Source organism: Somniosus microcephalus, chromosome 21, assembly GCF_052327205.1.
Source record: "Somniosus microcephalus isolate GS21.2 chromosome 21, FLI_Smic_1.0, whole genome shotgun sequence".
NCBI lineage: Eukaryota > Metazoa > Chordata > Chondrichthyes > Squaliformes > Somniosidae > Somniosus > Somniosus microcephalus.
Genome location: NC_141007.1, coordinates 55266693 through 55289777, shown reverse-complemented (window position 1 = coordinate 55289777; position 23085 = coordinate 55266693). Strand labels below are relative to the sequence as shown.

The following is a 23085-nucleotide window of genomic DNA, read 5'->3' as shown; positions in this document are numbered from 1 at the left end:
CCACTTGTCTCCATCTTTAATCCAAAGAAGGGTGTTCCGGTGATGACTGCGCAACGGCTACAAAGATGGTCCCTTTTTCTAGGGGCGCACCAATATGAAATCGAGTATAAGGGCACGAAACCGCATGGAAACGCTGATGGGCTATCACGCCTGCCACTGCGTACTGCGGAGGAAGCACCAGCAGTGGACCCTGTCGAAATATTTTATTTGCCTATAATTGAACGCTTGCCAGTAACTAACGCGGATATAGAGAAGGAGACCCGAAATGACCCGATACTGTCTCGGGTATATGACTTGACGGTGAAGGGATGGCCAACACATGGCGACTCACTGTTGCCAGCATTCTCATCCAGAAGAGAACAGCTGTCAGTATGTCAGGGGACCTTGATGGGTGGAATTACCACTCGGGATCCACACAAGTTAAGGGAGAGAGTGCTCAATGAGCTTCACGAAGGCCATCTGGGAGGAGTGAAAATGAAAAGCCTTGCTAGGGCTTATGTGTGGTGGCCAGGGATCGATCAGCAAATCGAGGACCTGACAAAGAGCTGACACAGGCGTAGTACCGGCAGTGACCACACCTGTATATAAACCCTGAGTAGGGATCTGTACTGTTAGTTTTAGAGTAACCCTCATTCAGTAAACACCTGTTGATTGTTCCCCTGCAGTCTCTGTCTAGTTATTGAAGGACACACAACATCAAGATACACGGATCTAACAGGGTGGATGCTGGGAGAATGTTTCCCTTGGCTGGGGAGTCTAGAATCAGGGGCCACAGCCTCAAGATAAAGGGTAGGCCATTCAGGACTGAGATGAGAAGAAATGTCTTCACACAGCGGGTGGTGAATCTTTGGAACTCTCTACCCCAGAGGGCTGTGGAGGCTCAGTCATTGGGCATATTCAAAACAGAAGTCGATAGATTTATGACTAGTAAGGGCATCAAGGGATAGGGCTGCTAGTTTTAGCCTGAGCGGGACAGTCTGATCGTGTAAAAGCAAAATACTGCGGATGCTGGAAATCTGAAATAAAAACAGAAAATGCTGGAAATGCTCAGCAGGTCAGGCAGCATCTGTGGAGAGAGAAACAGAGTTAACGTCTCAGGTCGATGACCCTTTGTCAGAACTGGAAAAAGTTGGAGATGTAATAAGTTTTTCTCCAATTTTTTTCCAGTTCTGACGAAGGGTCATCGACCTGAAACGTTAACTCTGTTTCTCTCTCCACAGATGCTGCCTGACCACCTGAGTATTTCCAGCATTTTCTGTTTTGAAGTCTGATAGTGTGATTGTTTTCCACCCTTCAGTAGAGTGAGGAGCACATGGTGGGGAACCCAGGTGGGCTTCCAATACCAACACTAGGTAAGGTGAAGAGCAGCAGGTTGTCCCATGCCTCAGACTCAGCAGGCTATAAGTTTCAGACCACAGGAGATGCGGGTGTGCTTTTCGCTGGGAACTCAAGGGAAGGGCGACGAGAGAAAGCGGGAACCATAAATCTTCAAATGCATTTTTTTGTCTTTGCCTGAACAGATGTTTCTGGAGAGTGTGAGGATTGTTCCCAGCAACACGGGAACGATGGGGGTTGCATAGAGACAAAACAAATCGCAGATTCTTACTTAAATTTACTTTTTGGAAGTTTTTTTTAAGGAGGTTCTCCCCTGAGTTTTATTACTGTATTCCCATTATCTGAGTAATTCAGATTCCTGCGGGGTTTTATTAATAGTAATGTTAACTCTCAACATTGTGCTACTGTAGTTTCGATCGGTTGAGACGAGGGAAGCCCAAATTATGTATTTTCTGGTTTGTAGGGGCGGTTTATTAATCTGGGAATCCGTCTGCAAGGAGCTGAAAGAGACGCTGCCTCGGGTATGTACTGCCCAGCCCCCTGGAGACACGTGTTTCATCTTAAGCGAGCCGAGCGCTGTTTCCACGGGTATATTTACATTGGCGGCCCTCCATCCAGATAAATGGAGCGGGGGGTCAATCTGCGAGCCTGACTCGGGCTGAGAGGAGCCGGGACTTGTGCAGCTCCCAGAAACCGCAGGGAAGGAGGTCTGTAAGTAACTCCAAATTAAAACATGTCCATGCGATCGGTGGGAATCGCACTTTGCTTGTGATTTACTTGAAAGGGGGTGTCATTATTTGCCAGCTATTTTTTTTTGAAAAAAGCTTTGTAGTAGTGAACCAAAAATTACAGCCCGGCGAAGCCAACCCTGTTATTTCCAAGAACCTCCTCTTAAAACTCAAAGCTGGAGTAATTAGAAGGCAGAGTTTTGGGGGGAGTGGCTGTAATGGGAATTAAAGGTAAAGATGGGAGCGGTTCTTTTACACTGTGCGGAGGGGATGGTGCTCCGTCTCGCTAAGTGTAACTTTTGAGCGATTCATTGTGTGTGGCCAGGCGTTTCTGAGCGCTCGGTTACAAAGCCCGTTTAAACCCGAGCTGTTTCTCTCACAGAGACAGATGGAGAAGTTGGTGTTCCTGCTCCTGTTGGCTGTTGTCGTTTCGGCGCAGAAGAATCGAGAATGGGACTACAGATCAGAAGGTAGGGACATCTAAAGCTTACTGTCAGCTTCGACAGAGCAGGGGATTGGCAAGGGCAAGAACTGGGTACAATGGACATTTAACTTTCCAGCGTTATTCCAAGAACAACAACAAAAATGGTTCATTGAATAACCCCACCAGAGCACCACTGCCCATCCAGGGACTGGTTCATTGCAGTCAACTTGAAACTGAAAATTGATATCACCAACTCTTAAATGTAAGGATTCCTTCTGGAGGTGTGTTCCAGAACAGGGTTAAAGAAAGAGTGGAGAAGAGGTTCACGGAAATTGTATTTGTGAGATTTCTGTAGGACCACCAAGATATTAAATTAAAAATGTAATTTATTTTGTTCTATTTTTACACAGTCTAATAAGAAGCAATGAGGTGGGATTGTTGGACACAGTATTATTGACATGAGTACTGATCAGCAGTAGGCGTCACTTGTTCATCCAAGCAGGCTGTTGTTTTATACTTTCCACGTCATATATATATTATACAAGATAGGGATTAAAATAAGTTGTATAACACTTTTTTAAATCTCAGTATCCAGCTCAACATGATTTTCATGAGTTTTGGATTCCTTTAAAATGGAAGGGGATTCACATATTGGAAAAAAAATGTACTGTGTGTCTGCTCACCTATTCCATGGGGGTGACTGCTAATCTTATTGCCAACTGTGATGCTAATTAGAAGTGAATGATCATTTATAATTCCAATTTGCTACATATTTAGGATCTAATGGGATACACCCCATGGTATTACGGCATCAGGTCATGTGGTTAAGCAGAGGGTCATGCTGGTAGGGTGTGGGTTCCTGTGATTGCCCACATGGTGAATTTAATACCTTTCAATGTCTGTGGGAGATACCAAATGGGAAGAAAGACTTGCATTTATATAGCGCCTTTCACAACCACTGGACATCTCGAAGCGCTTTACAGTCAATGAAGTACTTTTTGAAGTGGAGTCACTGTTGTAATGTGGGAAATGCAGCAGCCAATTTGTGCACAGCATGCTCCCACAAACAGCAATGTGATAATGACCAGATAATCTGTTTTTGTTGTGTTGGTTGAGGGATAAGTATTGGCCAGAACATCGGAGATAACTTCCCCTGCTCTTCTTCGAAATAGTGCTATGGGATCTTTTACGTCCACCTGAGAGGGAGGCAGGGCCTCGGTTTAATGTCTCATCTGAAAGACGGCACCTCCAACGGTGCAACACTCCCTCAGCACTGCACTAGAGTGTCAGCCTAGCTTTATGTGCTCAAGAGTGGGACTTGAACCCACAAACTACTGACTCGGAGGCGAGTGTGCTACCCACTGAGCCACAGCTGAGGTGAGGAGCTTCTTTAACTGAAGAGAGAGAGTAAATTTGTTGGTTAGGCCTGCCGGTGAGTTAAGTTTAGCAGAGATTTAGGAGTATTTTCTCTTTGCCTCAAAATAAATAATTACAGTTATATTTTTTTTAAATCACAGGATTTGAGCTAATGTCCACTCAACAATATATCATGATATTCAAGGCATTTTAATATTGAACAAAATCTAACACTTAAGTCCAGGTGGCTTTTGTTAACATTTATTCCTGTTAAAATCAACTCCTTTGAGTTGAACTTAATAAGCTCCACACCAGTGCCTGAAACACTGCGGTTGCTGCATTCATTACAAACCCTGCATCGCCATCGTCTCCCTGCAGTCACCGACTAATTAGCGAACACTTACATTTGCTTCAGATTTACTTGTTACAGCTGTGTAATTTGTTTTTCTTAAGTACGTGTTTAAATGTTTAGCCTGTAGAGAGTTGGGACCAGCAGGAACTTGTTCGAAATCCTCTGACAACATTTATTTTAGCTTTATATATTCTTTTAGAACAACAGATTTTTTTATTTTGAATTTGTTTCGATCGGAATTTTCAGAGCTTTAGGAGCTAAGTTGAAATATAAAGCTGGGATACGTGAAATATTCTATTAATTTCATGTTCTATTTGTCTGGCAGCAGAGTGGCCCAATGCTAATTTTTGTACATGTACAGATTCTTGCCTCAGGGCAATTTTTCAATAAGACACATTTCAATGACAGTTTGCACCACCCCTGAAGTTCACTATAAGAAAAAGAAATTCAAAATACAAAGCTGTCTTGCATCATATTGGCTCCTATTCAGTGGATGCATTTTTGTCCTATTTACCTAAATTGCTCACTCAAGTTATTGCATGACTGTTATCAGTTCAACAATCTACCAGATTGTAGGAAGGTACCAACAATAATCTATGAAACTATTTATATAGAGAGCATCCTGACAAACTATTAATATAGAGAGCATCCTGACAAACTGTATCACGGTATGGTACGGCGGCTGTAGCTCCCATGACCGGAAAGCCCTGCAGCGGGTAGTCAAAACTGCCCAACGCATTACCGGCACCCGGCTACCGACCATAGAACATATATATCAGAAACGCTGCCTACGGAGGGCACGGACCATCATCAAAGACCCTACCCACCCCAGCCACAGTCTGTTCGCCCTCCTACCATCTGGAAGACGCTACAGATGCATTCGCACCCGTACGACCAGATTTAGGAACAGCTTCTTTCCCAGGGCTGTCATCCTACTGAACTCCACAAATAAACACTAAAGCCTGCACATCTGCCGATGCACTTTATTATGGTCATATTTATGCTAATATATATATACAAATGTATGTTGAAATGTTTAAGTGTCCTAATCCAAATTGTACACTCTCGGGAGCCGCAAGCCTACATTTCGTTGTACTGCACTTGTGCACTAACAATGACAAAAGTTGATTTGATTTGATTGATTTGATTTGATATTTATAGATAAGGCATGCAAAAAATGAGACAGCACAATATACTTCAATATGAGCTCCTGATAAACGAGTAACATGTCTTAGCGAACTAATAAGAATAAACTGTCATCTTGCAGTATATTGGAACATATCCAGAACACTTCTGTTTACAAAGTATGCAACCTGGATTGTGTGCCAGCAACACAGATTCCTAACAAACCTCAATTACTACAAATTCAGGAAAACTGCCAAAGTGCTTGGTCTTATTGAGGGCTCATTTTTACTACTTAGGAAGTGGGAATGACCAACTTGTTGAATGGGGTTAAGGAGCATGTGATTGATTATGTTATTAGACATGTCTGAGTACCAAGATTAGTTGAACATTTCCTATTTAAAATATGCTGGTTTTATTTTTTTAAGGTGCTTTTTTACACTATAAGAGTGCAGTTGACGGCTGACATTGGTTCTTCCCCAGTCAGCTCCACTCTTTTATAGTGTAAACAATCCAATTTTGAACTGGACCGTGTGGTCGGTCCACTAATATGTAAGCCTTTGAATGTGGCCACCTTGTTCCACGTGTTTCCTCTCTGGGTCTACATATTTACAATAAAAGAAAAACAGAAAGCGCTGGAAATACTCAGCAGGTCAGGCAGCATCCGTCGAAAACACAAGAGTGTTGATGTTTCAGGTATAAAGACTTCCCCCCGAACGGCTGCATGTTACATAATTGCTCTCCCGAAGCAGAACCGTGTAACCGCATCTTTGAGTGGCAAAGTAAAAGTGTCTTTTAAAAACATCTTGGATTGACCCAGTGCTCCCACATATATAGAAATCCATGTATTTTATGGGATCCTGGGGCCCAATACAAATATGGGGAAGGATCCATTGTTTTTAACTGAGTATAGAAAGGATTTCCATTTAAAATTGTGGTCACCATCAATATTGTAAAATATTACTGGCTGCAAAGCAAAATGTTTTTACTGAGCTTAATGGGCCAGATTTTGCTGTAGTGGGGAATCCAATGGTATCTGCCATTAGTTAGACTTGTCCTTGCACATGTAGCTTTTTTAATTTTTTGCATGGCAAGTTTCTGAAAGTGCGAGCTGATAATGGTGCAGTGAGGGGAGCAGGGCAACCAACAGGGTATGTCCTTAACCAATCAGATTGAAGGATTGAGAAATAAACACTGAGAAGTAAATGTAAATTAGAGTGGGTGAATTCAATATCAAATCAGGTACAGAAAGAGAGGGAAAGAAAAATTTGGATTGAGAGAGAGGGAGAAAAAGAGACAAAGGAAAAGTAATTTTTTTTCGGGAGCAGAGAGAAAATTAAGTAGAGGTCAGAGAGGAATGGGAGCAAATTAAAAGTAAACAGCTAGTAGGGAAAATAGAAGAGAAGGTTAGATACTGAGAAAAAGAGCTGAACAGAAAACAAGTAAAGAACAGCAAGAAGAGAAACAGAAAAAGAGAAATAAGGAATATAAATTTAACCTTGCGTCTATTTTTGATACATCCGTAAAGAATGAAAGAAAAACAACTTGCATTTACATAGCGCCTTTCATGACCTCCGTGCTTTACAACCAATGAAGTACTTTTGAAGTGTAGCCACTGATGTAATGTAGGGAACATGGCAACCAAATTGAGCATAGCATGCTCCCACAAACACCAATGGAATAAATGGTCAGATTATCTGTTTTAGATGTTGTTTGGAGGGATAAATGTTGGCCAGGACACTGGGGAGAACTCCGCTGCTCTTCGAATAGTGCCGTAAGATTTTTTACGTCCACCTGAAAGGGCAGACTCGGTTTAACGTCTCATTTTGTGGGAGAATCTAGAACTAGGGGTCACTGTTTAAAAATAAGGAGTCGCCCATTTAAGACATGAGAAATTTTTTCTCTCAGAGGGTCGTGAGTCTTTGGAACTCTCTTCCTCAGAGGGCGGTGGAAGCAGAGTCTTTGAATATTTTTAAGGCAGAGGTAGATAGATTCTTGGTAAGCAAGGGGGTGAAAAGTTATCGGGGGTAGGCGGGAATGTGGAGTAATCGGATCAGCCATGATCTTATTGAATGGTGGAGCAGGCTCGAAGGGCCGAGTGGCCTACTCCTGCTCCTAGTTCGTATGTTCTAACAAACAGCACCTCTGACCGTCCACTCCCTCAATACTGCACTGAAGTGTCAGCATAGATTGCGTTCTTAAGTTTCGGAAGCGGGGCTTGAACCCACGACCTTCTAACTCAAAGACGAGAGTGCTACCACGGAGCCAAGGCTGACACTATATGTAAGCCTGAGGCTATCGAGAAAGCCACAGAAACCGATTCAATACTTTCCTAATGTTTCTTACGTGGTATCACCGAGCTTGCAGACAGGAAAACTGGGATGAAAATACTTAGAAATTGCAGTACACAGGAAAAGTCGGACTGTGATTGACCTTCAGTTGTTTCCTTAAATAATCACCATAAATATATGAGAACGTATAAAGACCAATATGAGCAGCTTCATTGTTCTCATGCCTTATCTTAGTGCTTTGACACTTGTGTGTAAACAGGGAAACCTCAGGTCTGATCATCATGTGGAGGCACTGGGATATTGGCTCAATCAATCCTTTATAAGCTAATGGTAACATGATATAGCTCAGTAAGAAAGTCACACAGGCCACCTTGGCATCATCAGTTCAGTGTGCACCGTAGGAAGAATCCAATACTTTTCTTTATGATAGGGCACACTCCATCTGCAGCTACGTAGGTGAGCAATTTACTCCCTGTTCCTGAGACCAAAGCCCGGTATGAGAGTAGCCCAGGATGTAGACAAAAGTCTGGCCTTAACAGCCTGGTTCCATCATTGTAAAAGATCACTTAAAGCAACATTCTATATCTAAAAAATCCAAAGTAGTTACTAGATTCAAATTTCCATCCAATTAATTTGCAGAATGCAACCTACATTTTGACAGTAAATTTGGAGCAAGCACCAAAAGGGGCCAAAATTCCTCTGGCATTTAGCAGACTGCTGCCACAGCTTCAACGGGAGTCTACTCTAACAGCTGCAACCTACACCAGGATCTGGATACACTGGGTCCAAGGTTTATGTGGAGGCTTCCACGAGGCTTAGTAAAGCTCCATCAGAGGCGAATGAGCCCAGGATGGGGTATCCCTGCACTGGGAGTTCCTGTGTCCTTAGTCTTGCAGGGAGCCAGTGCAAGGTTGGAGGCTGATACACCGTGAGGACAAGCATTCTGGTCCCCTGGATGTGGGCCCCACAGGGGAAGTCCATGCCAGAATCATAGCCCGAACCCTGAAGATTGAAGGCGCAATTTTATTTGTATCAACAAAACTGCAGACCCCTTCCACGGTTTCCAGGGACATCCTGCTACCACACCCCTCACCAAACTGAATATCTCTCCACACTGTCAAGACATTTCAGGGAGTTAAACCAAAAGAATTGTTTCAAGTCAACGTGCTTATTCAAAAATTCTCCCAAACGCTCAGTAGACAAGATTCTTTTCAAATGATCTTCTGTAAGACTGGTGGGACTTGCTAATGCTGGAGACTGGCGAGTGTGTTTTGTCTGTGTGAGGTGGTGACCCTATCTCTTTACCCTAGCTATTGGCAGCCTCCGCTGATCCTGCTCCCCTCCCAGTTTTGAGGGATGTTCCGCCAGTTGTCTGATTCCTCAGCTGGCAATATGTCTTTTTAGACTTTAACCTTCACTGGCCTTTTTCCTTTCCCTTTGTCTGACTGTAGCTAATCATTTATTCGTCTGCTTGTGCTGTTTAGCGTAATGTTCTATTTTACTGTTCTTTTTTTTCCATTTGGATTCATGCTCCAAAATGAAAATGAGAAAAAAATCGAGATAAAACAACTCTGAGCAAATTTTGCACATGTAGGTTTTTCACAGTACAATGTATATGTGCGTGTTTGCTGCTCCTTGTACTTTGACTACTATTCAATGATTTTCCTTAATTTTTTCTCTTTTTATTGAATGTTTCATAGGAAACTAAGTAACTTTTCTGTTAAGAGATACTTTATTTAAAACTTGAGGTAACCTACTTCCTAGTAAGGAAGAACCAGTCAGTCAGTCATTAATTTGGATATTGGATTAGATTTGACTCGCACTGACCCCCACCTCACTAAATTTGGGCTTAAGTTTAAATCACTTGAATTGATTGCTGTTCCATTGAAACCATGACTCAGTTCTGGTTCAAGTTTCTAGTGTCTTTGGTACTTTGCGTAACAAAGAAACCCCAACCAAAGCCTGTTTAAAAGTGGCCAAGTTTGAGTGTGTTTGTTTTTTTAACCAGCTACCAGATCCTTACTACAACAAAAAGAAAATACTGCAGATGCTGGAAATCTGAAATAAAAACAGAAAATGCTGGCGATACTCAGCAGGTCAGGCAGCATCTGTGAAGCGAGAAACAGAGTTAACGTTTCAGGTCGATGACCTTTCGTCAGAACTGGAAAAAAACAGGAAATGGAACAGATTTTTAAGCAAGTGATGGAACTGGGAAAGGGGGAGTGGATGAAAGAACAAAAGGGAAGGTCTGTGATAGGATGGAAGGCGGAAGAGATTAAGAGACATTAAGAGATATTCAAGGCAAAAGGAGATGGTAATGGGACAGGTTCAGAAACAAAGGATGGCTCTAGATGCGCTAGATGCGCTGGCAGAATGAAAGACAGCTGCCATGTGGGAGAGAAGAAAAAAAGACAGACAAAGAGTGTGGATAATAAAATATATATATATGATAGGGGCCGAGGTTATGATCTGAAATTGTTGAACTCTATGTTGAGACCGTCCTCGGCCTCTTGCATTGTTCCACGGAAGCTCAGCGTAAGCTCGAGGAACAGCACCACATCTTTCGATTAGGCACTTTACAGCCTTCCGGACTCAACATCGAGTTCAACAATTTCAGATCATACCCTCGGCCCCTATCCTATATATATTTTATCCACACTTTTTGTCTGTATCTTTTTTTCTTCTCCCCCACATGGCAGCTGTCTTTCATTCTGCCAGCGCAATTTACACTTCATCTAAAGCCATCCTTTGTTACTGAACCTGTCCCATTACCATCTCCTTTTGCCTTGACTCTCTCTTAATGTCTCTTAATCTCTTCCGCCTTCCATCCTATCACAGACCTTCCCTTTTGTTCTTTCATCCCCCCCCCCCCCCTTTCCCAGCCTCTTCACTTGCTTAAAGATCTGTTCCATTTCCTGCTTTTTTCCAGTTCTGACGAAAGGTCATCGATCTGAAATGCTAACTCTGTTTCTCTCTTCACAGATGCTGCCTGACCTGCTGAGTTTCTCCAGCATTTTCTGTTTTTATATCAGACCCTTACTATTGCCTAGGTTATAAGACCTGTGAAAATAGCAAAACATACCTTTTCACCTCCTGACATCTGGAGTAGGATGGCAATTATTTAGTTTATTCTACAGACACGAGGAGTAAAACCTTTTGCTTTAATACAGAAAATACTAGAAATAGACAGCGGGTTAGCCAGAATCTGAAAGACATTTAGCGGGGGGGGGGGCTTTTCCACACGTTTCACTCATTCTGATTTATTCCAGTCTCCTTCAGGAAGGTTCATATCTTCTATGAACGATGAGAGGTGGGTGCTTTATAAGCTAAAATGTAATTCAAGACTCGAAGTGCTCCACATGGCTGGAAGCTTGGGCTTGCCTTTTTTTAAGCTAGTAACGGGCAGTGCAAGTTCCAGATGGCGTGATTAAATGAAAAGGTTCAAGTGCACAGCAGGAATGCCTTTAGTTTCTACCTGTACCCTTTTAGTTTTTAAAGCATGAAGATGGACTATTGACTAAACAAATGCTAACAACATTAACAATGAGCGCAGATTCCCAGCAGCTCTTCAGAATTTGATTTTCGGGTTGCATTTGCTGATCTGTTTTGCTTTTCCTGGGACAGGTTGATGCAGATACTGGGCCAAGTAGGACAAGCTGCCCTCGGGTTTTTAATATTGTGCAGCTGGAAAATTGCAGCCAAAACCTGAGAGAAACTATCATTCTTCAACATTTTTTTAAAAGAAGGTTTAACCCTTGAAGCTGCTTCATCCCATTCACTGCACCTGCACAAATAGCACTTCTTAATCATCTCCATCTGTCATTCCAGTGTCCTGTGGAAAACCAGGAGGCTTGTTTGATTTTTAATTCCAAAAAAGGCTTTCTTTTTCTACTTGGAAAGCCTGTTTTCTCCCTTCATTCTCATTTGACCAGGGGGACAGCAGATGAGGTACTTTGTGTTCCCACATTCTGGCGGAAGTGTTTAGATGGACAGAGTCCTCCCTGTCTCTCTGGCGGCAAGAGGTTTAATGCAGGAGTGAGGAACCAGGCGAAGATTTTTCTAGGTTTTTTTTTAAAGCAGAAGTGTATTTATCGGAGTTATCACATAATACTGAATCAGTGGTTTTAAACTTTTCTGTGTGGGTGACCCACTGCAAATATTAACACACTGGCAGAGACCCCTGAAAACATTGACCCATTCTGGTACTGGCACACTCCTGGGGACTCCTGTGCTACCATTTAATTAGTATACTGTGCTGATAACAAATACATAAAAATGACATCCGGTCCCCTAGGATGCAAGGACTGTAATTTGAAAACCTATGTGCTTAGTATAAAGGACAATAATTTTGTACAGCTACTTGCATCTCCTTTTGCTTGCTTACTTTATTTTCTTTGCTTTGAAACTGGCCCCCAGATGCAACTTGGGAGCACGCTGTGTGTAGAACACACTCTTCAGTGACGTGTATGGGAGTAGTGGATTGTGCACAGTATTCTTACTTCATGTCAGTTCCAAATGCAAACCAGAGTCAATTTCAGGGATAAATGTCCTGCCAATAAGCAGTCATGAAAACACAGATTCTACGAAGCGGCCTGAATTCGCTCAAGAAATGAGGTGATGGATGGTGCCAGCTGCCACCTTGTAGTTGGAGGTTGCCTTATGCACATGATTCCTCATTAAACAAGGTACCAAAGAGAGATCCCAGGAAGTATTGGGACCTTTGAAAGGCACTAAGTAACCATGAAATGGCAGACATTACCATTGATGATTCCCCCACCATCAACATCCTGGGGGTCACCATTGACCAGAAACTTAACTGGACCAGACACACACATACTGTGGCTTCAAGAGCAGGTCAGAGGCTGTGTATTCTGCGGCGACTGACTCTCCTCCTGACTCCCCAGAGCCTTTCCACCACCTACAAGGCACAAGTCAGGAGTGTGATGGAGTACTCTCCACTTGCCTGGATAGGTGCAGCTCAACACCATCCAGGACAAAGCAGCCTGTTTGATTGGCACCCCATTAACCACCTTAAACATTCACTCCCTCCACCACCGGCGCACCATGGCTGCAGTGTGTACCATCTACAAGATGCACTGCAGCAATTCACCAAGGCTTCTTTGACAGCACCTCCAAAACCCATGACTTCTACTAGCTAGAAGGACAAGGGCACAAGGTGCATGGGAACACCATCACTTCCAAGTTCCCCTCCAAGTCACACACCATCCTGACTTGGAAATAAATCGCCGTTCCTTCATCGATGCTGGGTCAAAATCCTGGAACTCCCTCCCTAACAGCACTGTGGAAGTACCTTCACCGCATGGACTGCAGCGGTTCAACGAGGCAGCTCACCACCACCTTCTCGAGCACAATTAGGGATGGGCAATAAATGCTGGCTTTGCTTGCGATGCCCACATCCCGTGAATGAATTAGAAAGAAATTATTCAGGATTTTTTTTTTTTATCGCTCTCCTCAGAAGAAGTGACTGACTCTCTTCCCAACATAAGGGTTGAAACATAGAAGATAGGAGCAGGAGTAGGCCATTCGGCCCTTCGAGCCTGCTCCGCCATTCAACGAGATCATGGCTGATCATCCAAACCCTAGCACCCGGTCCCTACACCGACAGCCATCCCACCCAAGCCCTATCCCCGTAACCCCACATATTTAATCCCCCCTAACACTAAGGGCCAATTTTTATCATGGCCAATCAACCTAACCCGCACATCTTTGGACTGTGGGAGGAAACTGGAGCACCCGGAGAAAACCCACGCAAACACGGGGAGAATGTGCAAACTCCACACAGACAGTCACCCGAGGCCAGATTTGAACCCGGGTCCCTGGCGCTGTGAGGCAACAGTGCTAACCACTATGCCACCGTGCTGCCTTTCCAGGAAATGTGGATGAAATTTTATGGATCATAATTACTGACAAAGAAGTGACTGAACTGTTGAAAGCACTGAAAGAGGATCAAACCCTAGGACCATATACCCTGCACACTAGCATACTTAAGGAAATTGGCCACTTTCCAGTGGCGATCTTTAGGGAACCATTAGAATCGGGACTTGCACCAAAGGATTGGAGACAACGGGATTTAACCTCTAGCTTTTAAAAAGGACAAATGAACAGTGCTAGAAATTATAAGCCTGTGAGCCTGACATCTGTTGTGGGTAAAATGTTCGAGACTATTCTGAAGATAGATATCACTGACCAGCTCTGATGTCATCAGGGCAAGTCAGCTTGGCTTTATCGGGAGGGAGGTCATCCTTGATAAACCTGCTTGAATTCTCTGAGGTGGTAGCACTTCTTGTGGATAAGATGAACTTTGTGGTCTTTATTTAGACTTAGCAAGGATTTTGAAAAGAGGAGATTGGTCTGTTGGGTAGAAATTACGGAATAGGTGGACAGTTATTCAATGGATTGACAACTGGCTGCATCAAAGGAGATACAGGGTGGCAATGGAGTGGCAGGAAGTGATTAATGGGGTGCCCAAGGATCAGTGCTGGCAACTTTGTTTTTAAAATTTTCGATCAATTTGGAAGTGGGCGTGGAGCGAGAGGCTGACACCTGGGTGAGAAGACAGAGTGGTTCCAAACAATTCGGAGCAGGCTGATCAGCTGCGTAGGGTTTTAGCAAAATTGAAAAGTCGGGTTAGGAAATGCCAAGTTCAATTTGGTGTTGACAAAATGAAGTTTAGTGTCAAGTTGGGAGGGTAATTTTGACTTTTATCGCCGGATGAAAAGTGGGTGACTGCGAATCGGCAGCTGGTTTTACGCCACGCCCGATATTTTCCATTGAAGTCACTGGAAAGGAAAATGGGGCGAGGTGCGAAGCGGACTGCCGATTCACCATCACCCGCTTCTCACCCAGCGATAAAAGTCAAAATTATCCCCCAACAAATGCAAAGCGTTGAGACTAGAAGAAAAGAACAATGGAACTATAAACTAAATGGTGTTAATCTACAGGGTATAGCATGGAAAAATGATTTGGGGTATCGGTGGGCAGATTGTTGAAACCGTCTGTACCGTGTGAGGCAACAGTAAATAAGGTCAATAGGATCCTGGGTGGGTATAGTGTATGGAAAAGACGACAAATCACAGGACGTCATACTAAGCCTGAACAGGGAACTGCTCTATCTCCATCTGAAGTATTGTGTGCAGTTTTAGTCAGCATTTCACAGGAAAAGGTGTAGCAACTAAACTACTTGTCTGACGACTGCAACAGACACCTGAGCCACAAGGAGAGATTACAAAGCTGAGTTTGTTTACACTGGAGAAGAAAACACTAAGGTGATCTTACTGAGACATTCAAGATCCTGAAAGGTATTAACAAATTGAACCCTGAGAAACGGTTGACTATGGTTCAGTGAATGACAAGGGGGCATGGGATGGAGCTCCGAAGAGGGTAGGTGAATGGACAGAACCATATAACTATTTCACACAGAGGGTGGTGAATGTTTGGAATGGACTGTACAGGGAGGCAACTGAGGCCAATAACATGAGGCGTTGAACAGGCATTTGATGAGAAAAATCAATTGAAGGATTCCGGTAGTGATTTGTGTATTCTGGTTTTGAACTCTGGGGCTGGTTCAATAGATCAAAGTAGTCTTTTCCAAGCCTATGTTTGTATTCTGGACCAGGTTGTTGGGAAGCTCAACCAAGTAAAGCCAAAGTGCTTCCTCAGGGGGAGAAAGATGGTTACTCTTAGTTACCACCAAGCAGCCAGCCAAAAGTAGCATAGCTCAAGAGCTGGCACTATGTTACCCATCTGGCTTGTTAGCTAAAAGAATTCTATTTGGCATGGGAGGAGGCTAAAGAGAGAGAGAAAATAAATTGTAACTTTTTGATTTGTTTAAGGGAGGCAAATCAGTATTTTGGACTTGCATACAAATAAGCAGGCTGTTCACTTTAGTAAAGGAACCTTCTAATTTTTGATATTTTGTTAACATGATAATGGGCAGAATGAGCTTTCAATTACAGTTTCAAAACTGTATACTGATTCTGTATGAAATGAATGGTGGGCTGAAGTGTATAGATATGACCTTATTGTAATAGTGACTTTATGAAAAAATATTGGATTTCCTTCAAATTTTAATTGCATTGTGCTTTTCTTCTTATAGCCAAGAAAGTGAATATGCGAGGCTGTGCAAACCTCACCAATGTTCTGGACAACTGGAAATTTGCCATCATGACTCAGATTAAAGACCTGCTCTTGTATGACCACCACACCGTGCTGCCAGACTATGGACGGTATGTGTTCAGTAAAGGAAGGAAGAACTTGCATTTTTGTGGCACTTTTCACAACCTCAGGACATCCCAAAATGACTCAAGGCTAATTAAGTACTTTTGAAGCGCAGTCACTGTTCTAATCCAGGGAAACACAGCAGCCAGTTTTTGCATTCCAGACATCGCTGTTCCTGGGACAGCTCGGGAAACAATCCAAGTGCAATAATATGATGTTGCCACTAAGTGACAGAATGAGGAACATTCTTGGGCTATCTCAATTCAATTTTATTTGCCATATATAACCAGTACAAGTACAATTACAATGGAATGCTTACTCCCCGTAGGGACACGTCAGCTATTCATACAGTGCTGTGTTCAGAAAGTCAATACAGGAAACTTTGTGTTATCCGGAGGCTAAATGTCCGGCAAGCTCGAGCCACCGGCAAAAATCAGGAGCCGTTTTGTTAGGTTTTTTTTCAACAGTCAGGCTCTGCAAAGTCTCTGAAGCTGTTGCTAAGCGACAGAGACGCTTCCAAGGTACGGCCGACTGTTTAGAAGCTGTTGCTAAGCAACAGTGTTTGTTGCCAGATACGGAGCTGAATATGCTTCAACATTAACGCTGGTTTGTCCGGCAGTTTTGAGGGAACGGCAACAGCTCGTTCCCGTCGGTGCCGGATAGCACAAAGTTTCCTGTACAATGGCTTCCAGTGGCAGTGGGAGCACGATGTCCCTCAGCCGCTCCGTCCTCCTCGTCCCCGCAGCCTCCTCCTTACTGTTACCGGCTCCAAGTGGTGGCCTGCTTCTCCCGCTCACGATCCGACCTCTGGCCGCCATGCCCGGCTCCCCTCCTCCCAGTCGGACTGCGAGCTTCCCGCCATGGAGCTGCTGGCCGACGTGCTGCAGCGGGTCGTCATAGCTGCTGCTGCTGCGCTGCGCTGCCTCTGCCCGACTCGCCGAACACATCGTCGGGATGTGAATGCTCCAGTCACCTCAGCCTCCTCCTCACCGTCGCCGGCTCCATGGTCCGACGGCCCGGGGCCTGCTTCTCCCTCTCACGGTTCGGCCTCTGGCCGCCATGCTCGGCTCCCCTCCTCCCAGTCGGAATGCCTTCCCGCCGAGGAGCTGCCAGCCAACGTGTTCCAGCGGGTCGTCGTGGCTGCTGCTCGCCGCGCTGCGCTGCCTCTGCCCGACTCGCTGAACACTTTGCTCCGGTTGCGGGAGCGAGCGGCGAGAGCTGGCTGCCCGAAGCAGGGAGAGCGCGCTCAGCACCGGACCGTCTCGGCTGCCATCTTGACTCCAAGGTATATCTCGGTGGATTCAAGTGCAGGCTCAGCACATCCCATTGCAGGCAGGGAAGGAAAATGAGGAGAGGCACTCCATGCCTGTGAGCTAGGGAATGGGCACACATGTGTGAAGGGGGAAGGGGAAAATAGCATTGACTAGTAGTAAAGGCAGGGCTGCTGAGAATTTAAGCGTGACCTTTTGACTTTCGCTTCATCAATTTGATGGGCGTTGTAAACATTACTACTGAGCCTTTTGCTTTTAAAGTGCTGTGTGGAAGTAATTGAGCTTCTTGGATTCCTGGAAAAATATGCTTTTCCATGATAGCTATTCATATTCTGACAATTCTTAGTACTGCTCGTGTAAAAAAGTATCTACGTGTCACAGCTGGGCACGCTTTAATAGAATATTGCAGATTCCAATAGCATGTTAAAATAGTTGGGCCATTTTCAATACAGTAACCTAAATTTATTTTTAATATTTAGATTGGCAGATTATTGATTTCATATTCTTGACTGTTTTATTCGATAAATGTTTTGTTAATTCCATCGGTATACAGCTGATTTTCATAATGTGTAGTCTTCGATCTAATTTATTTATCAGTGGATCCTCTGGGTCACGGCCAGAACTAAAACTGCTATTTAACAAGAAAAGCAACATAGCTGCAGCATCACTCTAACACGAGAGCTGAACAAAAGCGATATTCAGCTGTTTTCACATTGATCATATTCACATTTCCCAGTTTTATTTGGGGCATCCAATTTGTTTGGCTGCTGTGGCTATATGAAAGGTAAGACGAGCAGAAACAGCTCTTTGGCATCACATAGAACAGGCAGCCCTACTCTTGAATCCTAGCTGCTCCATCACCGTACAATCTATCATGCTTTCATGCACTGGCTCCTATGCTGTAGTGTGCTTGTAATGCAGAGAGCTTATTAGGAACATAGGAACAGGAATAGACCATTGAGCCACTTGAGCCTGCTCTTCACTCAATTAGATCATGGCTGATATGTACCTCAACTCCACTTATCGGCCTTAGCTCCTATCCCTTGGCACCCTTACCTAACAAAAATCTATTGATCTCCATCTTACTGCATAGAGTTTTGATTCAACATTTTTGCACACATTGATCATACAGTGAACAGACATGTCTGAGCTTCATTAGACATGTGGCAATCATTGCCAGACATGTACTGCATGAGAGGACACTGGGCTTGTCTAATTGATGAGGAAAAACCTTACTGAACCTTTTTAAACTGCAGCGTTGGTCAATTTTGGTGTGGAAAATTAAACGTTTTAAAAAGATCTCATTAATTGAATTTGTCCCTTTTTTTAAATATGCCAGAAAAAGGTTCCAATACCATTTTTGGGGTCATATTTTTTCCTCCTCCCCCTAAAAGGTGCTGCTCACGAGGTTGCCATGGGTGTTGGCAACACAAGTGGCCATTCTGTATGTGAGTGAGCCCAGGCACCCAGTATCGGCCAGCTTTTCAATAGGGGATGGCAGGAAACAGAGCGTGACCTGGTCTAACCGAGTATCCACACACTTTGACTTTCCACTGGTCGCAAGATAATCCGGAGTGGGACCTTGGCTGATCCTTGTTTTATTCCTGTTCTGAGTGTATGGAAGCCAATCCGACCAACTGAGCCAATTCACCACAGAGTAGGGATTGAATCTGGGATTTTCAAGGTCTGTTTGGCTTCTTACCACATTATTTATCCACTAATCTGTTGAGGGAGTGATGATTACATTTTTTGTTTACTTTATTTAAAATTCCTGATGTACCTCTCCGTCCAATCTGGAGATCCTCCAAGCAGTAGTCAGTGGTGCCCAGTCTGCAGCCAGTCTATGGATATTGGCTCTATTCCATCCAGTGATGATATAACAGATGGGATGGAGGGCAAATAGCACTAATATAGTGCAACAACAAAAAAATCGCTTCAAGTTCATTGTGACAAATATTAACAAATCAATTTAAACCAGTGTTGTGTTTTCAGTGCTCCCCGGAATACTAACGGCACTTTCCTCTTTCGCTCCCATGCAGGATTCACACACTTTCCGAAGCACTTGATGATCTCTATAAAGAGTTTAATGCTTTAAAGGAGAGAATGATCGAGCTGACCAACAAGTTTGAGGGAGTTGAGTTATTTGTGGACGAGCTAAAAGCTGCCCGACACGGCGCCCGAATTGGCGAGAGGCGGGCCCAGTCCACCCACGGGAAGCCAGGAAATGATGGGCCCCGCAGAACGCGAGTTGTGGTCCGTAAAGTGAGGAAGCAAGTCATCAAACCTAGTACCTAAACTCAGTCAATATGAAACCAAACGCTGCTGAATCTATACAACTACCTATTGGGGGTTTCTGAAGTTTCTTTGTGCGTTCTATAATGTGCCAGTGCAGTTGATGCATGTTAGCAGAGACATGATTTAATGGAGACGTTCCTCTAAATGAGGCATTTTCTCGTCTTATCATTTTAATGCATTCAAACCAGCATAAATAAGTTTTGTTTAAGGAAGGCTTTGCTAGATGGGATGATAGTTCTGCTCGAATATCCCAATTTAACTGGCTTCAGCTGTATTCACTTAAATGGAGAATACCTGTTACACTTCCAAAAAGTATTGCGTTTCTCTGCCAATGTTAATCCTACCAACCTACTTTCATTGTATTATATACAGTCAATAAATCTGCTGTCATTGCTGTTTAATAGACATCAGCTGTGGGTTGCCAGTAATTACTCTCTGCTCCTGATTTTCCCAGGCTCTTAGTTTGGCAGTGTTAAGGTTTTTAATGCTGACGTGAACAATTATTTTTTTTTTTTAAACAGAATAGGTGGATTTCTGCACTCACCAGACGACACTGCAGCCACGTGCATTCCCTGCAGTCAGGCTTCCTTTTTTAAAGAAAATGTAAATCACTGGCTTGGGTCGGGCGTTACTGCTCATCATGGTTGACCGAAATATGGGCCCCGAGTTTAATTGGGGGCTAGTTTTAGGGTGGGTGATTTTTGAGGTCAGTTCAAAACTCACCCGCTGGAGCAAAAATGAGACCCGGGGGTATTTTAACTCCTGGGCCTCGCTTAAATGTGGCTGGCCGTCTTCTCGTCCGCTCAAGGTGGGAAGTGGCGAAAGTTCACTCAGCCCGGAGGCCAACTGCCAAGAGCCATCCGGTGGGGATCCCCATGATTGGGGCAGGGGAGGCCTAATATTACCACGCGGGACTCGGAATAGCGCTCCTGCTCCTCCTGGCCTCACATGGAAATGAAAGGAAAACCATAAGCTTACCTTTTTGGGGTCTCGCTTCTGTTTCCCGCTCCAGCCTCTGAGTGAAAATTGCAGCCGAGTCCCGATGATGTTATCAGGACCTGGCACGTGTACGCTAAAAAGGACTTTGCTTCGGACGGGTGTCTTCGCCGCCTGCAGTGAAAACCCGCCAGCTCAGCTCCTGGTGGCTCCAGGGTGGGTAAATGACCTGGGGCATTTTAACTGCCCAGTTCAAATAACCCCCATGGTTTAAGGTGTAATATACCTGAAGCCTGCTGGAAGCGAATTTGTTTTACACAAGTGATTTTCACAATCTGATGAGAATTGCTTGGGACAGAGACCCAGGCTGCTTTCTGGTGCCGGAGAAGCATTGCACCTACTCAGTGGGAAATAGGCCCTTAATTTCTTCATTGGAACTTGTGACTCTAAATGATCAAAACGTGTGTGGTGAGTATCCTGAAGCAGGGAGTGCTGAGTGGTAAAAGATACAAAAATCTCAGAGAGATGGATTTTTATACGATAATGCTGTAGTTTTTTGATTCTCGAACGTTTTCTAAACCCCCGCCCCGATCAAAAACAACGTAACACCGTTTGAGGTGTGCCGTGCACTTGTATTGAGATCATAAGTAAAGCCTCAGCTAGTTAAATAATCGCTGTATCATCTAAGGTTACCAAATGAATCACAACGGAGCGTGTGATCGCAGGTTGTTTTTTGAGGCAATTATGTCCAAGAAGGTAGAAAACCCAGCGAGGGGTCACATTTTAATTGAACACCCCATCACTTTGCTGTTATCTTAATGCGCTGTCTTATTTACCTCCCTCTGGTAAGGTTAATCTACCATCATTTTGAGTCAAATGCTTTAATGAACAACAAAACAAAAGGAAAAACTAATGTGCACACACTTTAAAAATAGGGAAAGAATAGACATTATTTTTGAACGCAGGATACAGTGTGACTCGGTATCTTATAAAATTCTACCCTGTGCTCCTCTAATGATTCCAGTAATATTTTTGAATCCCAACTAAGAATATAACGATAGCAAAATATAACAAATGTGTACTTTATGCAAGCTATATTTTGATTTAAATAATCTGTATATTTTCTCTAAATGGATTTTAAAATTTAGGCAAGAGGGAGAAAAAAGTCCAACTCTCATACAGTAGAAATGTATTTTGATTGTGAAGAGCATCTAGTTTAATGTAGCAAATATATGGCTGAATTAACAGGAAAAATAAATACCGTCAGTTTAAAGTACAGGAATCTTTCTGGTATCCGGCACGGACGGGACCGACGTGTTGCCGGTTCATCAACAATTCCGGATAATCGAACGCTATGGTAAAAGATACGGAGCTCGGAGCTCCGTATAAAGCAACAAACCCTGTGCTTCAAAACAATCGGCACAAGTTGCAAGCGTCTCTGTAGCTTAGCAACAGCTTCAGCTACACCCTTGCACAGCAACAAATGGAGTAAAAAAAGTAACAAAGTAAAAAAAAGTTACCTGAACCGACTCCTGAATTTTGCCGGTGGATAGAGCGTTCCGGTTATTTAGGGGACGGTTAATCGAAAGTTTCCTGTATAGAGCTTGAAACGGCTATTTGAAGTGTAAACATTCTTTAAAAACTTTGCTTCAAATAAAAGACGACATTAATCCAGTGATAAGGATACTTTGCCATTATACCAACGGGGCATTATGTGCTGAAAATGTCAGTAACTACTGAAAATTCTCTAAACTCTCCTGTGCCCAACAAGTCACATTGATGGGCCCCAGGGTTTCAGCCTATTTGTCATTTGCCTGCTGCTCCTCGATGACATCATCCACAGGCATGGGATCAGCTTTTTATACATATATACATTGATGACCCAAGTCTACCTTCCTGCATCCACCGTTTTTCTATACTTTCCAACAGCCTATCCAAAATCAAGTCAAAATGACCTTCAGCAAAATGGAAGCCATCCTTTTTTGGGCTTATGATAAACATTGCATCTACTCATCAACCTTCCTGGTTGTCCTCTGAGGCCCCATCTGTAGTTGCACAGGGGCAGAAATTGGACCTTGTTGCAGCTGTAAGGTGGCTGCAACGAAATCCAATTTCTGGGACAAATGTCCTGTTTCCCAAGGGTGCCTGAAAGACATGCGACTCTATTGGGTTGGGCCACTTTTCAGGTGTCCGGGGTGGCGGCTTAAAACGGGCCCTTTGCATATGCTAATGAGGGTCTAACCCCTGTTTTGGGGGACCCCAAATTGAGCTGCACTTCAGGCCTGCTCCGCTCAGGTTTTCCAGGCGTGGATGCTGATATAATGGAAAGCTTTTTCTTCAAGTGTGTTGTGGAGCCAGGAGAAGCAGGAGTGCTCCCTCCGGCTCCACGGCACTCGCAAGGGCCACTTCCGGTGAGGCAAGAGGCCCAACCTTCACATTTATAATATGGCCGCCTGTGGAGACGCGACAAGCCAAATAATATTAATGAGGCCTGAGGCTCAATTTCGGGCCGGCCTTGGGCCTCCCAGTTGACGTGCGAGCTCTGTGCATGGTGCCCATTTCGGGCCCGAAAATAGGCCTAAAGGAATTCCTGTCCCACAATCTGAGTTTCCTGTTTCACCCTGACCTGAACTCTTTGCCCCTCATCCAGTCCATTGCCAAGACCACTTTCTTCTGCCTCTGGCACCTTGCCCCTAACTCTTACCCACTGCTGCTGAAATCATTATCTGTATCTTCA

The 23085-nt window shown here is 43.9% G+C and overlaps 1 protein-coding gene across 3 annotated transcripts; it reads left to right on the top strand.

The window, feature by feature from the left end:
• The first annotated feature begins 1535 nt into the window (after positions 1 to 1535).
• LOC147102816 (uncharacterized) lies at positions 1536 to 19817 on the top strand. 3 transcript variants are annotated; one of them, XM_085963659.1, is made up of 4 exons: positions 1536 to 1856; positions 2446 to 2533; positions 15725 to 15854; positions 19157 to 19817. In XM_085963659.1, exons 1-4 carry the CDS (start codon positions 1779 to 1781, stop codon positions 19410 to 19412), a joined length of 552 nt encoding a protein of 183 aa, XP_085819785.1. In that variant the 5' UTR covers positions 1536 to 1778; the 3' UTR covers positions 19413 to 19817. The 3 variants fall into 3 exon arrangements, with proteins under 3 accessions (XP_085819785.1, XP_085819787.1, XP_085819786.1); XM_085963661.1 differs by lacking the exon at positions 1536 to 1856 and adding an exon at positions 1890 to 2042; XM_085963660.1 differs by lacking the exon at positions 1536 to 1856 and adding an exon at positions 1891 to 2046.
• Positions 19818 to 23085: the final 3268 nt, after the last annotated feature.